Source organism: Hevea brasiliensis, chromosome 4 (genome assembly GCF_030052815.1).
Source record: "Hevea brasiliensis isolate MT/VB/25A 57/8 chromosome 4, ASM3005281v1, whole genome shotgun sequence".
Classification (NCBI taxonomy): Eukaryota; Viridiplantae; Streptophyta; class Magnoliopsida; order Malpighiales; family Euphorbiaceae; genus Hevea; species Hevea brasiliensis.
In genome coordinates this window covers 3,443,313-3,464,489 of record NC_079496.1, presented here as the reverse complement: position 1 = coordinate 3,464,489, position 21,177 = coordinate 3,443,313, and the positions used below count along the sequence as shown (strand labels likewise).

The 21,177-nt window shown below is 31.8% G+C and overlaps 1 protein-coding gene and 1 pseudogene across 1 annotated transcript; both read right to left on the bottom strand.

Moving 5' to 3' along the window:
• Positions 1–7,422: 7,422 nt before the first annotated feature.
• Positions 7,423–11,758, bottom strand: LOC110640837 (heavy metal-associated isoprenylated plant protein 32-like; annotated as a pseudogene).
• Positions 11,759–16,611: 4,853 nt separating this feature from the next.
• Positions 16,612–20,468, bottom strand: LOC110640857 (probable E3 ubiquitin-protein ligase LUL4). The gene is made up of 3 exons (XM_021792381.2): positions 19,808–20,468; positions 17,472–17,982; positions 16,612–16,931 (listed from the first exon to the last, which is right to left on the bottom strand). Exons 1-3 carry the CDS (start codon positions 20,302–20,304, stop codon positions 16,818–16,820), a joined length of 1,122 nt encoding a protein of 373 aa, XP_021648073.2. The 5' UTR covers positions 20,305–20,468; the 3' UTR covers positions 16,612–16,817.
• Positions 20,469–21,177: the final 709 nt, after the last annotated feature.

The window sequence follows — 21,177 nt, the reverse complement described above, 5'->3', positions numbered from 1 at the left end:
GCATGCAAAGCCTCTTGGCTTTAACCCAAAAATGGACACTGGACGTCAAGACGTGAGAGAGAAGAGGACTATGAGGTTTGCAAGAACATAAATTAATGTCATATGAAGCTGAACACATGCATGTAGTTTAAAACAATATTGACCAAGGCACGGCAACCCTTACTCTGGCTCTAATTACTATCTTTATTAGTTGTTTACCGTGATGGAAATGGTGTTTTTGTCCTTTTGATATACATTATTGCATACCTAATGGAAGACATAATTGCGACATTTGATTAAACATATTTCATATTTTCTTTTCACGGATATCAATCATCATTATAATACAAAAGTGTCCACCATTCTTTCCGAGAAATCATTACCTCTTGAGTCGTGTTCATGGCTTCCATCTATATAATCCACATCCGTTCACACTCATGTGTTTGTATTTGGTGTGGAGTATTATTCCCAAATTAAGATAAGACAATTAAAAAATTAAATTTCAGTTAATGGTGAATTAAAAGCACTAATTAATAAAAAGAAAATGTGGTAATGAAAGGTAGACAAGGATAGGTTATTCAAATGAAAGACAGTACTAGCAGCACTGTAACAGCACCACATCCACATGGGTAGACGGGGAGCCTAGTATTCCTAGGAAAATTAAGAGAACAGAGAGACCCATTGTCCTAAATACATAGGAATATGGAGTATTTATTAAGAGAGTATATTGTCAACCATTGGTGATGAGCGAAATCCAAGACGGAGGTGTGAGTTGCGAGCCAAGGCATCCGCTCCTTCATTCCTCGTCACTCATCTCTGCAATTATATGTATATGAAAGTGCCCTGGGATAGGGAACATGCACGCAAATATTAGGCACTGCCCCCATGTGATATTACTGCTCATAATATTCCTTGATCCTTGTGCTTTGAACATATTTGACTTAATGCTAATTCTATAGTAATTCTAATGAGGGTAAATTCTAGTATTTAAGCATGAAAATCTTCGTATTTTTATATGGAACGAAAGAGGAAGGTGGTATTATATTATTGGACATAGGTAAGGTAGATGAGTCTGCATAATGCATTAGTCAATAATAGAATATAAGACTCAATTACATGCTATACCTATTTATTTTTCTTCATCCATTTTTTACTATATTTTTTTCTTTATTTATCTTATCTCCTTTACCTTTTACATCGTTGAGCCGTAAAACTATTAACAAGAAGTCATATACAACATAAGTGTTTTAGGGGAAGGATCGTGCTCTTATAGATAAAGCGGCAACATTAGGGCAAGTGCCAATTTTTGCTATCGATATTATTGTTTCATTTTCTCCTTACTATTATCAGCTTTTTGAGGTTTTGCTGTTCATTTCTTTGTGTCTTTATATAATTAAGTTTTTGTTTTATTGTTATAAGAAGAGTATGTAAAATATTACTGGAATGAGGTTCAATTTGACTCATGTACTTATTTAGAGGTTCAATTTAGCTTATTTTTAACTTTTGATCTAATTTAGTCCATAAGTTTTAATTTATGTTCAAATTAGTTCAATTAATAAAAATATTATTTTTTAATATTAAAATATAATATAAAAATAATTTATTTAATATTTTAATTATACAAATTATACAATATAAAAATAATATTTTAATATCATTTTTAAAATATTTAATTAATTTGTTTAAATAATATTAAAAAATGACTTTTGTTAATATTAAAATATTATTTTTATATTGTATAATTAATTAATTAATTTGTTTGTATATCAAATAATTTATTTAAATAAATTATTTAATATTTAATTATTTTTTAATATTAAAATATTAATTTTTTATTATATAATTAATTAAATAAAAATATTATTTTTATTATTGAATAATAAAAATAATATTTTTATTTTTATTAATTAATTATACAGTATAAAAATAATATTTTAATATTAAAAAATAATTAAATAATTACTTTTTTTATTAATTGGACTAATTTGAGCATAAATCAAAACTTATAGATTAAATTAAATCAAAAGTTAAAAACGGGCTAAATTGAACCTCCCCGATAAGTATAGGAGGCAATTTGAACCTTATTCCAAATATTATTATTAGAGGTTTGTTTAATTAACAATTTAAATGTTATATGAATTATAATTTTATTTATTTATGATATAATTAATTTCTATTAAAATCGTTATCAATAAGATAAATTAAATAAATGGATAAATAAAAAAATATATCACATTGAAGTTGGTGCAAAAGGCCATACTTATCGAGTCTCGACTCTTCTTGCCTTGCAAAAGAAATAACAATCAACATTGTGTTCAATCTTCAAAACAAAGATTCTGAATTAATATATCAACTTCAACTCTCAATTTTTACAGGATTTTTTGGTTAATTACTGAAAAGAAAAATAAATTAAAGAAAAAAAATAAGAACAGACGACGCATTCAATCGCTTTAACTAAAAAATAATTGATCACTATTGCATGATTGTTATAAGCATTTATTTAAACTGGAAGGGACACTATATTAAATTGCCCATGTTTTGATTGTTATTAGCCAGTGTAATTAACAAATTCCAATTCCATGTTTTCAAATTATATATACATCTAAAAAAGATTCTTACTTAAACCTGATTTGTTATAAATTCAAGATACAAATATATGAGATCTATCTATTTAATCAATAAAATTTTAACATGAATCTGTACAGAAAAATTCATGCCTTATATTAAGTTGGAAAGTTACTTTCTAATTAATACTTTTATGGATTTAAAAATAACAAGTAATTTATAGAGATTACAGCACTAGCAGCTGGAAGCTAGCTCCCTATAATTTCAATGCAAGACGAAACTAAAAGATGCACGTCTTTCATCTTTATTTGCGTATTAATTATTATTAGCCATCACTAGGCATAGTTGTGGTTTGGATAGTATAAAAAATGATGGCTATTATAGAGAAATTCAAGGTACCCAACAAGGACGGGTGCATATTTCCACCAAAGGCACTAGTATTGGCTAGTTGTTGATCTAATCAATTTTATGACTAGTGTCATCTCATTTTCAGGCATTTTAATAGATTAGTCTCCTACCATCTTCACTCCATTGTCGACCCACATATCACTTTATGATTATGTATGCTCATTGTGACCTGGCCCCCCCTACAGCCCAAATCTTCTGTTTTTCCGCATACTGTGCGCCACTGACACCCACTTGATAATTTATATAATTAAACTTCAATAATCGACCCTACCCTCAACTTTTGCAAAAACCCATTTAACATGGCTTTTTTAATATGTAATTAATTAGTAGTTCTATGTTAAAATATGAGTAATGTGAATTAAATTCGTGTTTATACCAATTATTCCAACCTTTAAAGCATAAAAAATGGGACTTTTTAAAAAAAATTAATTGCTTTTAAACAAATGAATCCTTGGAACCTATCCAATACTCAACTGCAGTGGGAGACAAGAGGACTAAACTTACTGTTTCTTTTTAGAATAATGCAATTAGTCCAAGAAGAAAGATCCACTCTTTAATATTATAATAGACGACATGACAGGAGAATGGAGTATAATTGAAGAATTTGACCTGTCATGAGAAAGAGCAAAAAGATCAAAACAACGGGAACTTGTTAGTTGCTTTTGTGAAATTTGAAGTCTCATAAAGTGATCAAACACCAGCAATTTGTTTTTCTTCCGCAATAAAAAAATGGAGCAGAGGAAAAGTAGATAAAAGTCGTAGTTGTTGGTTTTCTGTATCAGGGTCACGTGAACATTTGAACTAATTATATATATAATTTAACTTAATTAAATTTTTATTTTAAAAATTTAAGATTAATTATATGCATTCACTTTTTTTTTATTTTAAATAATTTTAGATTAAATTCTCAGAAATGTATAATGCTTCTAGATTATGTTGTACTACTCTCCTTCAAGTCAATTTAGGTCTACTCCTTTTTTTATTTCTTTCCTCTAACCTAATGTGCTTTACTTGTCTAACTAGAGCCTCCGTATATCTACGTTTCACATGACTAAACAACCTCAATCTTCATTCTCTCAACTTATCTTCAATTAGCACCACTCCTACCTTATCTCTAATACTCTCATTACGGACTTTATCTAGTTTAGTATGGCCACTCATCCACCTTAATATTTTCATTTCTATAACTCTTATCTTAGACTCATATGATTTTTTTAGTATCCAACACTCACTACCATATAATATAACCGGTCGTATGGCTGTACGGTAAAATTTACTTTCAACTTATTGGGAATCTTGCAATCACATAAAACTCCCGTGGCACGTCTTTACTTCAACCATCCGGCTTTAATTCTATAACTAACATTCTCCTCACATCCCTCATCTACTTGAAGGACTGAGCCAAGATATTTAAAGTGATTACTTTGAGACAGTACCACTTCATTCAAACTAACTCATTTTCTATCACTAGTTTGACCTTCACTGAACTTGCAATGTATGTATTCTGTCTTCGTTCTACTTAACTTAAAATCCTTTGACTCTAAAGTACTTCTTCAAAGATATAGCTTTCTATTGACTCCTACTCATGTTTCATCTATCAAAATAATATCATCCGCAAACATTATACATCAAGCTCATTTATTACACGACTCTAAAATTTAAATTTAAATTTAAATTCAACTTATTTAGAAAATAAATAGAATCAAATCAAATTTTTTTCGAGCCAAACAGAGTCTCGAGTACTCAGGAATGACGTCGTTCATTTACATCCCTATTTGTTACTTCGTATTACTCCTAATTTTTTTTTTTTGATTTTTTAAATATATATAATTTTTTTAAATATATATAATTTAAATTACTTCTTTTGTGGGATACCTTGCGGGCCCCGTTGTCATGAGCCGACGAAAATAAACAGTGGGGCCTACCCTTTTCTCTCGATCATCGGGAACAATTTGGATTTAGGGAAACTATTGAAAATCTCTTGCACATCCACCGTCTCTTTTATACCATTTACAATTTTTTTCTAAATATTTTTAATATAAATTTAAATTAATATAATAATAAATTTAATAATCATTAAATTAAAATTTATATTATAATTTATATAAAATTAATTAAAATATATATAAAAAATAAATTAATTTATATGTATATATTTAATTTAAACATTGATAAACTCATTTTATGTGAATTTAAATTCTCTATAATCATATTTTTTGATAAACATAAATATCCTATTAATAGAAAATTTATTTAATTTAAAATAATAATGATATTTATTAAAATTAATAATTATATAAATTTTAATATAAATATTTAATTTAAAATTATTAAAATTATTTTTATGCTCAATTTATTCTGGCATTCCATATTGGTAGAATATACGATAATGAAAATGTTTAAACAATTTATAATCCAACTATTAAAATAATTTAAATTCATAATTTTAGGTCATATAATTAAGGGTCTGAAAATGATAAAGACTAGTTGGATATGAGGCATTATAATTGCTATTAAAACCATACTAAGTTAAAAAATTATGTGAAATTAATGAAATATATATGTGAAATGAAATGTAATTAATGAAATAATTTATAATGATATTTTAAGATTTTATATTATATGTGAAATATATATGTGTATGAATTATATAAAAATAATATTTATATTAAAATTATTATAATTTTAATAATAATTTATTTTTATCATTAATTACTATGTGCGTATAATATATTTTATTTATTGATAAAAATAAGAATAATAATAATAATAATAATTTATCATATAACAAAAATTAATTTAATAAGCAACGGAAAAAAAGCACGTAAGATTGATGAGGAAGTTGTTAGGTTTTGGGTGACAAAAGTTTCGAAACCATCAACCCAGCGGGTCCCATTCACCCTTCATGTGATACATGGAAATTTCACTTATAAAAATATAAAATTTATATTATTTTCATTATATGTAACAGCTAAGAATGGTGTTATCCTCGTGACCAAACAAGGGAAAGCAAATTTTGAATCTCGAGTTATCTACATTAATTGTTAGGTCCGGACGCTGCAACTTGTGGGTCTGAAATAATACAACTTGGCGTAACCAAATACATAAAAGATAGCTCTAAAATTTCAACAAGAAGATGACAAATACATTTGTCATTTTTCCACCAATATAATCATCACAGCTTAGAATCCACTGCTTCTTCTTCTTCTTCTTCACAATGGATCTAAAAATCTTTAACACAGAGGAGGGGAAGGATGCATGCAGCGCAATGCATGCCCAAGGAAACAGACAAGTACTTTTCAGAGGAAGTAAGGGACCCACCTCTATCACTGTCTCTGATTAGACTGATGTACAGAAATAAAATAAATAGAAAAATTGAAGAAGATCATCTTATGAGAAATCCAACACCTGATGGGTTTCGGCCCTTGTGATGCTTCTTCTTCTTGTTGATATGACCATACAGGATTTTTACCAGAATTCGTGTAATTGTCAACGCCGTTAGATTTTTGCCCCCCAAAATTAGAGAGAAAATTTAATATAAGTAGTTAGCTAGTCCTTGTCAACTTGTTCTCTGGACGCCGTTTTAATAACACAGTGAGAACCTTTGGCCTCTGGTGAAGTGGGCAGTGATCAAATTAATAATGAACGCTCCTTGTTTTGCTTAATAATTGAAGTTTATTATGGCGTTTGACGGTAGGGTAGCCCTTGAGAACCATATAACCAAACGCACTTATGAAGGGCTTGGTGGGCGAGCATACTTCTCCAGCAAACGAACTCAGTGTGCGAGACAAGCGGTAATCATTAACACACACAGTGAAAGTCTTGAGAGTGGGTTTATATAATTATGGAAGAGAAGATGGAGCAGACATGACACAAGTAAAAAAAAAAAATAATAATAATAATTAAAAAAATAATTTTAAAATTAAATTTATTCTATTTACCTTTTATTTTTTATGTTAACTTTCTATCTTTTTATTTTTTATGTTAATTTTTACTTTTTTTTTAATTTTTATATATCCAAGCAAAAAAATAAAAAATATTTTTCTACTTTTTTTTTTTTCCTCTCAAAATTTATCTAATGGCCAGAGAGAGATGGGCCTTTTTTCAGCACCATTCTTTTTTTTTTTTTTTTTAAATCTTATTTTCTTGTTTTGCAACATTTGAACATCTTCATAAGAGAGAGCCCACTATTACTACTACAAGGAGTAGAGTTTTTTTAATATATTATATCTATAAATACTTGCCTATGATAATTTAAACCCCTAAATTCGACTGAAGAGACCCAAAAAAAAGTAAAAATCAAAAGGCTAAATATTTAAACTTAAAAAGAAAAACCCATTTTCATGTATATTATGGCATCAAACTTCTAGTTTTTTTTTTTTTTTCCCTTCAACTATAACCGAACTACCACAAGCTAAAGCAAACTAACCCACAACAGCAAGCATCGAGTTCAATGCAGAAAGACCCTTTTCACATCACATTGCAACTTCAGGTATTCTCATCGCTGAAGTAGTTGGAATACGGGTCAGAAACTGGATGTGGTGGCGGGTACGGATATTGGTATGGGGGCATGTAATTGACTGCTGGTGGGGGCCTAGCATACATCATGGGTTGAAACCTCTCATTACCCATTGCCCTCTGTTGGTTCATTAAAGCTTGCAAGTACTGTTGTTGTTGCTGCTTCAGCTTGTGGTATGGATTACCGGGCATAAGATCTGGCCCGGCCCCTTGGAAGTACCCATTGAGACCGCCGCCTCCACTACTACCATTCATGGCTGCAGCTGCAGCAGCAGCTGGTAAGACCTTGAACAGTAGGAATGCTACCCGTTTGGCGCATGTGCAGGTTACCCATTTGGCTACTGTGCATGTTGCCCATTTGGCCCATGGGCATGCTCAGGTTGCCCATTTGACCCATATTACCATGGGGTCTATCCATGGTGCGCAACGCATCATTCATAGCATCACCTCCACTGTTATTACCCTTTTTACCCCCATTCATTTGGGTGTTATTACCATTTCCACCGCCACCAGCGCTGCCATTGTTACCATTCTTGTTATTACTACCACCACCTCTGTTGTTACCGGTTTTGCCATCTTGTGGCTTTCCACCCCCATTTTTGCCACCTTGATTTTGATTTCCTCCATTGCTATTGCCTCCACCACCACCTCCGCAGCCCTTTTTACCACCATTTCCACCATCTATATTTACTTGCACAGGCACAGCTCCATTAACATTACCCCCGTTTCCACCGCCTTTCTTACCATTGCCACCTCCATTTACAGCAGCACCCTTCTGTGCATTATCATCATGTTGCCATTAGGCATAATGGGTTTCATCTTACCAAGCGAATGTTGGGGATCATCCATCTCATCATCAAAATCATCATCATCGAAATCTTCGTCATCAAACTCATCAAGCTCATCATCACTCAAGTCCTCATCCTCAGGGGAAGCAAGCCTAACAACCTTCTGGTTCTGGTTGTTGTTAGGAGGAATTTTTATGTCTTTAAATTGAGGCAGCTTATTCAGGTCGAATCCTTTCATGTTTTGTTCTTGCTGCAGCTGCTGCATGTTAGTAGTATGTTTTGTAACATATCATTTTATATGTATTTTTTATATAATTTTATTAATAAGAAAATAGATATTTTTACTTTTCTGTTTAAAACTATTTATGTGTAATTGAAAAAGTTTATTAATATTTTGTTAGAAATTCTTTTCTTAAATTATTAAGAATATAAGTGATAGTATTTCTAGCACAAAATATCATAAACAGATTCACAATCGAAGATACTTCATAAAGTACATGACTTATTCAGAAAGATTGTAATCATGTTTATTTCCAAAGTATTAATATGGGATATTAATAAGTTCTAATGGTGAGTCTCATGCCACATAACAAAAATGATAGACATTTATACACGATAAGTAGGCCGAACTAGTGACGCATATGACAAGCACATAGAGTTTACTCTTGTCAATATATTGTTATATATCATATCAGTGCATAAAATCTTTAGACCTGAGATAACACAGTTATCTTGTATATAGGTGGTTTGAATTTGATACTGCTTTCATACTTGTACTGTGTATGAGTATATGGGCATATATTGGCTCCTACTAATTATATATGAAGATAGTGTTGATCAAGATGGAATCCGTTACTCTAAGTAAATAGGGATAAAATCCTATGCTCATTTAATTGTTCTTGATGTTTCAAGTTATTGGTAAGGACAGACAGATTTAGTCAGAAAAGAATTTCTGACAAGAAAATCTAATTAATTAAGAACTGAAATTAAAAAAGAATATAATATTCATAGCAAATGGGGTTTGACATTAACCATGACTCCAGCTCGAATTGGGATTTTGTAATGGAGAGATTCTAGTGCATGGTAACATATAATTAAAGATTAAAGGTTCATTTAAGATATTCCTTATTATTGATTGGGTGACCATGGCATACTGTGCTATGAGATGCCTGAAATGATTTAGAGAAATTATTTACGGTAAGAAAGATTTCTAATGATATTAAGAGTTAATATCATTTCTCATTGCCAATAAGTAATGAGCTTAGTAAGTCACATATCTACACAAGCTAATCACTACTTAAAATGTGATTTAATTGATTAATTAAAGAGTTTAATTAATTAATTAAAGATGTTTGGTTTGCAATAAGATTGCAAGGTCCCTAGCATGACTTGAAACCAAATCTAGATTATTGGATGTATAGTATAAATTAAACTTATATTTAATTTGATTAAATATAAATTTAATTATGAGAAATTAATTAATTTATATTTGATATAAATTGATTTAAAGAGGAGAAATTATAATTTTGGGTTAAGAACTCAAATTAAAAAGTAAGGGCAAATTGATCTTTTCACATGATGACATGTGACACCATGAGATGGTGACATGTGACACCATGAGATGGTGACACATGGTACTATATAATCTTGCCACTTGTCTTCCTATGATGGAAGACCACATATCATAATTTAAATAGAGCTTAACACTTAGCTTTATAGGATTAAATCAAACAATAACAAGAGAGATCTTGTGATGACATTTGACAAGAGAGTTAATGAGAGTTTGACCTAAGTATATAAAGAAAAGTAATAAAGAAAAAATCACTCTTCTCTCTTTTCTCTCAAGTTGGACGGGCAACATAGTGTCTCCCTCTCTTCTTCAATTTCTCAATTGATTCAAGAGAAAAACTTTAATTTCCTCTTAAATTAAAATTATTAAAAAGTGTTTCTAACTCCCAATACATTCATACAACCTTCACAAAGCATAAACCCCATCTCAAAATTGGTTGACAAGGCTTGAGAAGCAAATCTAGAGGCTGTCATTGTAATTTTAATGTGTGTTTGTAGTGGATAAACTAGAGGGACAATATTCGGGGTCCTAAGAGTCAGAATTGTATCAATTGTGCATCAAAAGGTTAGTACCTAAAAATCTTTCAATTAGGGTTTAATTAAATTAAATGTTAATTCACAATCTTTAATGGCAAATGAAATTTTAATATATACTAAAATGTGTTTTGGTATACAATTGGACATTAAAAATTGATTAGGATCACAAGACACTTGTTATGGTGCATGTAACCCTAGAAATAATTTTTTGAAATTTAAAATTCTAATGCCCTCTAAATTGATGCTATTGGTGCTGGTTTTGTTGACCAACTTTGGGCTGGTTCTGGTGGTTGTTACCCTTTTGGCCTTTGTTTGTTGCCACCTTTACCATTATCAATTTGCATGTTCTTGAGCTGGTTTGCCAGATGTTTCTGGTTGTTGTTGGACTTTTGGGCACCTCAGAGCTCAGCATGTTTCCCTCACTCTGCAAGCTTCTTTATCAGGACAGCTGGGTCTACATTACCTGAGACTGTTACCTTCCCCTGCTCTGAATCTATGTTGGTGGTGAAATACCCTGGTCAAACAAACAAAGAAAGTCAACTAAACAGAGTGACAAAAAAAGAATGCAAATTTCTTGCACACAAGTAAAATATATAATACTAGCACCTAATTTTTTTTTTAAAAAAAGAGCATTTGGTGTGAGAAAAAACATGAGTTAAGATACCATCAATTTTCTGCAAGATTTTCTTCATTTTCTGCTTACAGCCATCACAGTGTATGTTCACTTTTAAAACACAAGTCTGCATACACAAGCAACATAGAGAAAAAAACCCAGAGTAATGACTAATAAGAGATATAATTTCAAAAGGAGATACCAAAGCTTGCCCCATAAGAATGAATAGTGAATGAGCTTAAATAATTTTAAAAAAAGAGAGAAAAATATTAACTAATTAGATGAAAATGAAGCAGAGCAATTGAAGAAGAACAAATTAAAGAGAATGGGTACCTGGATTTTCAAGAACTCTTCTTTACTCATATCTTCAACTCAAATGAAACAAACAAAAGGTTCCAATACTAGAAAGAGAGAAAAGGGTGGGTAATAGATCTGAGAAAGAAAAGCTACTAAAACGAGAGAGAAGAATTATAACAAGAACTCTACAATGGGGACTCTTCTCTGTTATTTCATTTGGATTCTTCCACAAAGAAACACAGAATAAAAAAAATCCGTCTCAATCTCCAAGCTGAGAAAGCTAAAAGACACAACAATAATCAGCCTTGAGAGAGACAGAGGGAGGGGGAGGGAGAGAGATTCACAGTTGGTGGTTGCACATTCAACTTGTATAGACTTTACTTTCCCCTTATTCAAGGCGAGAGAGAGAGAAAGAATGTTGGGGGGAAGAGAGAAGGAAGAAAAAAGACTGGCAGAAAGAGCATAGAGGAGCAGGCATGAGCGTTTCTATAGTTTGTTTATTATGTATTTGATATAATCGTACCCATTTTTAGATTTTGTAGCTCTTTATTGTATTTGACCTTACATTGCAAGCAAAACTCAGAAATAACAAAGCTTTACATGTGAAGTGCTCGACTCGGCTTGGCTCGGCTCCGACTCAGCTTTTTTTTATTATTAAAAAACTTTAGGAGCCTACGAGGAGTAAATGGATAATAATGTAATTTAATTGGTGTTTTAAGTAATTATAATTTTATTATATATGATATAAATAAATAAATTATTTATTTATTATCTCATGGATTAAATTCATGCAAATATTGATGGGTAATACCTTGCATTATTAATCTGTAGTTATAGATACTAATGTTTTTGGTACATTGCCAGTTTACCACAAGATCAGCGTGTGGTCCTGTCCCCTCTAATTACTACTCTACCCTTTTTACACCTACTCTCTTTCCTTCACTTCTCCCTCATTCTTCACCTCCCTTTTTTATTTATTTTTTCTTTTTTAATAAAACTCAATTTGCTGTGGAATGTCTAATATAATTCATTTTAAATTTTTAATTTAATTTAGTTTAAAAATTTTAATTTATATTCAATTTAATCTAAATTTGAGAAAAAAGCGTGAGTTATTTTTTAAAAAATATTTTTAAATTTAATTATTTTTTAATATTAATTACTTAGTTAATTATTTTAATCTTTTTTAATTAACTATAATTAGTTATTTTTTCTATTTTAATTTTTCATATTAATTAATAATATGGAAATAAAAAAATAATATTTTTATATTTTTAGTTTTATTTAATTATAATTTTTTTAAATTAAAAATATATAAAATATTATTTTTTATTTAAATAATTAAAATAATAATTTTAAATTTTAATTAATTATATTTAATTATATGAAAATATAAAAATAATGTTTTTTTTTAATTTTCAATTTAATTAATAATATTGAATAAAAAAATAATATTTTTATTTTTTATTTAATTAATTATATAATAAAAAAATAATGTTTTAACATTAAAAAATAAAAAATTAAATATTAAAAAAATGACGAGTGCAAATTAGATTAGACTAATTTGAGCTTAAATCAAAAGTTGTGAATTAAATTTAACTAAAAATTAAAAATAGACTAAATTGAGCTTTATTCATTTTTTTTTCTTGTATAGAAGCATTAATTAATTAATTAAATCAAGTAATTGATCTTTATCTCTCATCAAATTAAATGCAAGATCCCTAGAGGTCCCAAGCCATAAGTAGGGCTACAAATTAAAACCAATATCTTTTGCTCACATCAAATAGAGAAATTAGATGATCAAACCTTAAATGGAACTTATTGACATTGAAAAACTAGCCCTAATTTTTCTTAATTAAGTACTTAAAGAGCATTAATCAGAAGATCAGGTTATGTAATTAAAAAAAGACACTTTGATTTAATCATATCTTTAACTTTGGGATGGATTAGGTAAGAAAGCAACCCAAGATAGACTTCATTGGCCTCATTTTGTTTAAAGCTTGAAGCATTCTTTCATACGCAAATTATTACTGTCTTTCTTAAAAGCCTAAACGCCTTGTGCCTTTCTCAGTTTCTCTTCTCATTTTTCTTCCCTTTCCCTTTCCTTCCCTCTACGAGAGCTAACTTAAAAAGGGTACTTCAATTGTGACAAATGACCTAAACCTATCTGGCTCTTTTCATGCCCAAATTCAAGCAAAATCACTCTTGCTTAACCACAAATGGGAAGTTAGTTTCAATAGTTAGTCATCAAATCAGTTTATTATCATAGTGAATAGAATTGGCCACCTGCCTGATTTGAGCCGATTTCGAGTCAAAATTGGTAGTTTAAAGTAAAACAAGAAAATGAAACGAAACTAAAATAACTCTACGAAGTTTCAGTTGATTTTGATTTAAAATCGTTAAGGGTTGAATTAAATTCAATTTAATGGTAATTTTGTGTCAAACTTGAAGCGAGTTTGGTTTTGATTTTTGACTTGTCTGGTCTACGTCAACTTGACCATAGACTTTGATTTTGGGTTGGGAGGAGGAACCAAAGGCAATCCCCTATATAAGGTTTAGGGCTGACTCATGCTCAAAAACCATTGAATAGAGTCGGTCTCAATTTGACCCATGCTAAGCTTGATTTGATAAAAGAATTTGAACCGACCCAAGTCAGGTTTAGTAGCGATGCAAAAGCACCCATTTAAATTACATGCTACCAAAAAAAAAAAAAAAAATACTAACCCTATTTCTTGTCTTAAAAATCTTTTTTATAAACTGTGGTGATTGAATTGGAGAGGTCGTTATAACCATTTTCTGGAGTTGGGAATTTTCTTACTTCCTTCTTTTTAAGAGGAAAATTCAGGCAACTACGGACATCCATTACCATTTATGTTGAGGAATCACATATGGTGTGTGGATAGTGATTAATGAATGAGTAAGAAAAGATGTACAATAAGAGCTAAGGTAGAGAGGGAGAGGCCATTTATTTGGGTTTATATGGATCTTCACATGGTCCCTGTATGGTGTAGCTATAGATTTTTAGTTTGCATGGGAAAGTAATAATAGAGGGACAGATGCCGAGATGTTTTTGACTAGTAAGGAAAACCCTCGATCTTTGTCTCAATTTTGTTTTCTCCTTTCTTGTATATGTGCTGCCACTAGGAGCAAACCCATGGTACTCTGCTACACTTGAATATATATCATCACCCAAATGCAAGAAATAATCTTTTGATCCAAATTCACAAGGTTCCAAAGTATAAGATTGAAGAAATTGATAAAGATTGGCTTATCCTAGGGTCTATCTCAATATTTTCATTTTCACCTTTCGGTGTCTTGTTAACAATGCTTTGTTCAGGGGATCCTTTTCCACATGCCGTTTTTGTACAGCTCTCAGTTTTATGAATTCATTTTCACTGTAATTCCTCTTTCTCATCCCAACAACCCACTGATTGAAATGGATGTTAGATTGGAGAATGGAGATGGTAGCCCCAGCAAGGGCATTAAAGGGTAAGAGAATGAGTTCTTTTTGTCTTAACTGTTCAATTAGAGTGACTCATATTCGGAGATTTGCAATATACCTAAAGACCTGAATGCGGAAGCAATTCTCTCGTGGTATGGTACAATGCGATGGCGGTATCAGAGCAAGCGGAGACAATGAGCTACACGGCCTGGTCGTCTAATGTATGAAATACACATGGCCTGGCCGTGTAAGAAGTACCTCTGACCTAGAAGGTCTCCACTTAGAACATTTCTATCCAAAAAGTCACACGGCCTCGCCATGTAAAACACCACAACTATGTAAACTTGTATTGATACCAGAGTTACACGGCCTTGCCGTTGAAAGCCCCACAATTATGTTTGCTTGAGACTTGGTTTTTCATGGTGACTATTTGATTCCCATTTAGACTAGGAATCCTAATTGTAATGGATCAGGCTGTCTTATACTGATGGAAAAGGGTATAATTGTATTCAATGACCCTTGAAATCCGACCTAGTATAATTTAGAGAGAGTGCAAGTTGTAGTCTTTGCAAGATTTTCTCGTAATAAAAGAAAGCAAGTGGCTCCATGGACATAGGCAAATTGCCGAACCACAAAATCTCTATATCTCTCTTCTTGATTGTTTCTTTTCTCTTGTTCTCGTGTATGTGTTTAATTTTGCAACATAAATTACATTGCTTCCCTTTTATCCAATTCCAAGCTTTTACTGTAATGAAAATCATGAAATATCTTATGAGGGTATGACACCCAAAAGCATGACTTTTTGAGAGTGAAATGTTCTAATTTATGACCCTCAAAAATTCCAGAAACAGTAGATGCCATCGAAGGAAAGACACCTACTTTCAGCAAAAGATGCTGCATATTTGCTTGGGTTGATAATTTGGAACTCATAGCATAAGCCACAAGCTGACTGAGGCAATAGGAAGGCCTGAGATTTCCAAGATGGGGTTGTTTGCTTATGGACACATCTTTATTGCATCCACCTAAACTGCTTACAATACTCACTCAGGAAAGAGCCCACAGTTGAATAGCACAGGTGGTTGGGGAAGTGACTTTAAATTCACAAAACTTGAACAGCAATTCAAAAAGAGAGCCAAGAGCTATACAAAATAATTCTTAACAAAGCAAAGTTGATAAAAGAAATGCATACATAATTGTGCAATTAAAGAAAAATCACTTCTCTGCTTCCTTCGATGGCAAGGAATATGATGCAAAGGGCGATTAATATGATTGCATAGCTTTTGTATTCTCATTCATTCAAAGATAACAACTACCAAAGATATACATAACTTTGAAGATTCTCAGTTTTTGACACCTTTAATGCTAACTTCTATGGCAAATATTCCCCTCAGCCTCTCTTTTTGGCAGATAGCTTAAAGGAAAAGAGCTACTTTTATAGATAGCTTAAAGGAAAAGAGCTACTTTTATAGACTTGGTAGGTTCCTCCAACCTAGTTGTCTTACAACTTCTCTTTCTTGTCTTTTGAATCTCCATGTTCATGCTTACTCACCAGAGAAAAATGTTTATTTTACGTGTGCATATATTTGCACATATACAAACAAAAACTGAATTCAATGATGAAGGAAGGGTCAGAGTATGGGACTTACTCAAAGAGGATAACAGAATAAAGCAAGAAATAATTCTAATACTTCCATAGAAATTTCACATTCCTTGAAAACATCAAATGAGGAAACAGATTATTCCTCCCCCTCGCGGACATAATGTTATTTAACCATAAAAGTGGGTTGTTCAAACTTTTGCAAACTAGAGGAATTAAAATAACGTGTTTTCTGCAAGAACCAGATGATCAAGGTAATACTAATACATGAGACTTTTTAGCCACAAGAAAGAGGGTAAAATAGATGGCTAATGACTCAATAATATTTATATTGATAAATTGTCTTCTACATATTTATCTTTGTACAAAGTCATAAGAAACTTGAAAAACTAATACAGGAATAAAATATACAAAATAACTAGCATACACATTCTAAAGGCAAAGATACAGTAAAACAAAAGGAGTTTCTTTACCATAAATCCAAATAGGTGCGAAGCAAAGAATTTCTTATTGATCACCATTATTTATCTTGATCTCCATAAGTTCTTCAATTGGTTGACGACATATGGGGCACTTATTTGATTGAAGCCTCAACGCTTTTGCACACTCACTGCACATACACTGAAAAGATACAATTTGTTAGACTTGAAAACAAAGCAATAAAGGCATTAATAGCAAACGAAGGGAGAGCATCATGATTTTATAACTTTCATATGCAGACACAATTGCTTCCAAATAATTCAAATGCTAAGAAAGAAGTAAATATTTTCCCTTCTGATAATTATTATTATAGCCATAAAATGTATACCAAATCAAGACTCAACATCACAAATAGACATAAAACTCTTCCAGCCTAGAATTTGAAATAAATTCTTAATGTTAGAATTTATGCCTGCATGCGTGCATAAGTGAGTGCAGAGGGCCTATGAGCAAGCAGCAGTATGATAACAAGATTAATTACATTCATGTGACTCGAGCTCAAACCATATATCTTAGATATGTAATTCAAGCACTTGAGTTTCAAGAACTTGAGTTTTAACCTTCTGACATCAATATTAACTGTGTTTGTATCATTATGCATAACTATATGGTTACTCTTTGTTGACCAATGGCTGTCATCTCTTTATATAAATAGACAGAAAATTAAAGGTGGACTCTCACCATGTGTCGGCACGGTAACGCAGCAGTATCCTTAGGTTCAGTCATGCAAATCACACATTCCTTCCCAAGGTCACAGTCATTGAAGCCTTCAGCTGCTGAGCTTCCAATTCCATATAGCTCTCGCAGCTCATATCGAACTCCATCGATCCACAAAATTTGCCTTACTACTCTTACTTGAAAAGTGCCACTATCTTTCTTCTCAAGAACAGCTTGAGTAATCTGCATGTGGCCAGATGTGTTTTGAGCAGAATCATCAACATGTTCATCTGTTGAATCAACTGGCAAGCATGTTTCAGCAACTATTACAAGTGGAAAAATATCTTCTCCAGGTGATGGTTTTGAAAGATCATCCAACTCAAAGAAACCCAAGTCGATGCCTGTTCCTGAAGGCTGATAAAATTTCTGGCCAGGACCTTTCTGGAAGGGGATTCTGACAGGCAAATGGGCTTCTGGAAATATAGGAACAAACCTACAGTTGACCTCTTCCTTTGCAAAATAGAAAATTGTAATGCTGTTTTTAGGAATTAAAAAGAAAATACATTAGGAAAGAATAAACAAGTTTCCAAAGACATACAGATGCAAATTTTTTGTCAATTACAAGCATCTCCTGTTCTGCAATCCTAAAATTGCAATGCAACCAAAATGAGAAGGAAAAGGAAAAATATAGGTGAATCTCAAAGAATTCCTTGCATTGAGGTATTTGATTTTTCTGGACAGGACAAGTCCCAATATGAAAGTACAGCCAACTATTTAAGAAGATGCTATAACTTTAAGCCAACTCCAGAGACAAAGTATGCATTGATCTAGTTTTAGGTAACAGCCCAATGTTTGAGCTAGCTTCTTTATAAGCACATACTTCTCATTGCAATTTCCAAATGCAGATTATTTTATTAGTTACTTCACATAGATGAAGATCAGTTACTTTGACAGAATTAACAATAGATTGTCCCCAAATATAATTTAGGGAAGACAAAAAAAGAAGAGATAAAAGAGGCAAGAGAGAAACAATAAAAATTGCCTCCAACATTTATCACATATCATCAAATGTGAAAGACCTCCAGACCAAAGTAGTGACCGTACTTACATTTGAGGTCACTTTCTAACACACGTCTATATGAGGCTCAGACCTAATCAATGTACCGTGTTCCAGACTACCAGGCTTAGACATACTTTAGCACTAGCAAACTTATGTGCTCTAGTTCTGAAGCATGTCCTGTTCCCACCAGCAATAAATTTAAGTGCTTAAGTTGGAAATTTGGACCCAAATATGATATAAGGAAGGAAAAAAAAAAAAAAAAAAGATGAGATAAAAGAGGCAAGAGAAAAACAATAAAAATGCCACCAAGATTTATCACATATTATCAAATGTGAAAGACCTCCTAGACCAAAGCAGTGTGCGTACTTACATTTGAAGTCACTTTCTAACACATGTCCACGTCAGGCTCAGACATAATCAATGCACCAACTTTACTACAGACAAGCAGGCTTAGACATACTTTAGCACTAGCAAATTTATGTGCTCTAGATGATCAAATATTGTCTAGTTCTAAAGCATGTCCTGTTCCCCCTAACAAATTTAAGTTCTTAAGGTGGAAATTTGGAATCTAACTTCTCCACAATAACTATCTTTCAATTAGCTCAACAACCCAACAAAATATAAACACAATTGAGAGAGAGAAAGGAAGAAAGGGAGAGAGCAAAAGGTTAAAGCCATAATCAATTGCTGCTTAACGAATTATTGATTAAGTTCATAAATGCTAATCGAAAGTTAATTTCTCACATTCACATAACACAGTTAAGATGATAAAACTTTTCTATATTAACACTGTGCTCTGGGCGATCATCAAACCATGTTGATATCCATTTTATTTTTAGCAAAACTATATTTCCCCAATTACTTTCACTTTAAACATCAACACCACCATGGAAAAAGGATGAGAGGCGAAACCCATACTGTAATTGCAAGTACCATCCAAAGCCCAAAATCAGGAATTTGGTCAATTTGGGCAAACATATGTCCTTCAACATGATCAACTATTCAATTCAACCCAACTCTGCTTCTGCTTTTTTTTTTTTCTTTTCTTCTGATTACCAAAGATTATAAGAAGAGATTCAATTAAATTATTCAATTATAAGAATCAAGAAACTTAGCTCCATTTATTTTCTAGGTTAAGTCAATTTAACGACACTCTAGAATCCAAATGACGAATTATCTAACAAACCACAAATATATCAATACCCGTAAATGAAAATCTCCACACAGCGAACACAATGAATAAAAAAACAGTTCACTAATCAAGCATAACAAGAACCTATAAAATAACATAATTACTAACCTCCCATCAAACAAAGCATCGAAAACGAAAGAAACCAAGTAATTATCAGGGTTGTTCTCATCAATTTCAACCTTTAAAGTATCCTTATGCACGTTCACGTCATTTCTGACCTTCTTGGCATTTTGATGCTCAATGTAAGGAGCCGGCTCAATCGGCTGCCCAGTACCCACATTAGGCCTAATCGAAGGCCACCAATTAGGCTGGTTAGCACAATAATAAGGCGGATAATTGAATCTGTTCGCGTAGCTGCCCGTATGGTAGGGATGAGAACTGTAGTAGAATTGAATTGGAGGAGGAGGTGGTGGTGGTGGTGGCGGTAGGGATGCCGCAGTTGTTGTCGTAGTGAAGAAATTTTGGGGCCGTGGCGGCGGAGGTGGAGGCGGATGTGGAGGGAGAGAGAGGGGTTCTGAGGGGTAATAGTAAGGTGGAGGAGGTGGAGGATGGTGGTGGTAATAAGTGTTGTTCCTTCTTCTATTACTGCTAAATGAAATACCCATTTTGAGGAGCTTTCACAGAGAACGGCAGAAGGGTTTCGGTATCAGGGAAGAATATGAATCTGATCTGGCTTGTGGAGGCAAATTTGTGCGTATCCAGCAGGCGTTGAAGGGTAGCTCATGTGTTGTTGAAGAAATAAGCAGCCCCTATTGACTTCCTTCTCTTCTTCCGTTTTGACGGTTTTAACCTGTTTTCTTTGGGCCTTTATTTTCCCACCAAAACCAAATTTACTTTTTAATGAAATTTATAATTACTAGTTAACCTAATAATTTACTCTTAATTTATTTTTTTAATAGTTCATGTTTATTTATAATTTTTATTTAATTAATCTAATTAAAATTCAGTCTCAATATATATTAAGTCTGTTCAGTAATATTATTTATTGTAATAATTATCAAAAGTTATTATAGTTATAAATCGGTAGATATTAACTGTTAGTGATTAATTATTTATATATTGATTTAAAATATAAGTGTTCAGTAAAAATAATTATTGAATTAGTTTTTAAATATAAAAATAATTGTTAAATAACCATTTGAAAAATGACTGTAAATAAATATTTAACTTAAGATATAATACTCAAATACATCAAATATTCATTAATAAGGCAAATGCCAAATAATGAAAGATGAAGAAAGGGCATTGCTTAATTTCTAAGCACATTATCATCACCCCAACTTTCTACAAGCTGGCCATTATTTCCCATCATCACCTCAAATTCTGATTGTTTTCCAATCAAATGCCAATGCTTCAAACGCAAGCTCAAAGGATTGGGCATGTATCCAAAGAAAAATATGAATGTACAACCTTATGGCCAAGCCAATAGCATTCTATTTTGGCATTTTGGATGAGGACTGGCTTTTACTTCCTTCTTA

Excerpts from the sequence above, each read along its gene's own strand:
- LOC110640857 (XM_021792381.2), bottom strand. The coding sequence starts at position 20,304 with ATGGGTATTTCATTTAGCAGTAATAGAAGAAGGAACAACACTTATTAC. Across the intron at positions 17,983-19,807 it reads GATGCTTTGTTTGATGGGAG|CATTACAATTTTCTATTTTG; the intron begins GTTAGTAATTAT and ends TCCTAAAAACAG. Across the intron at positions 16,932-17,471 it reads CGTTACCGTGCCGACACATG|TGTATGTGCAGTGAGTGTGC; the intron begins GTGAGAGTCCAC and ends GTATCTTTTCAG.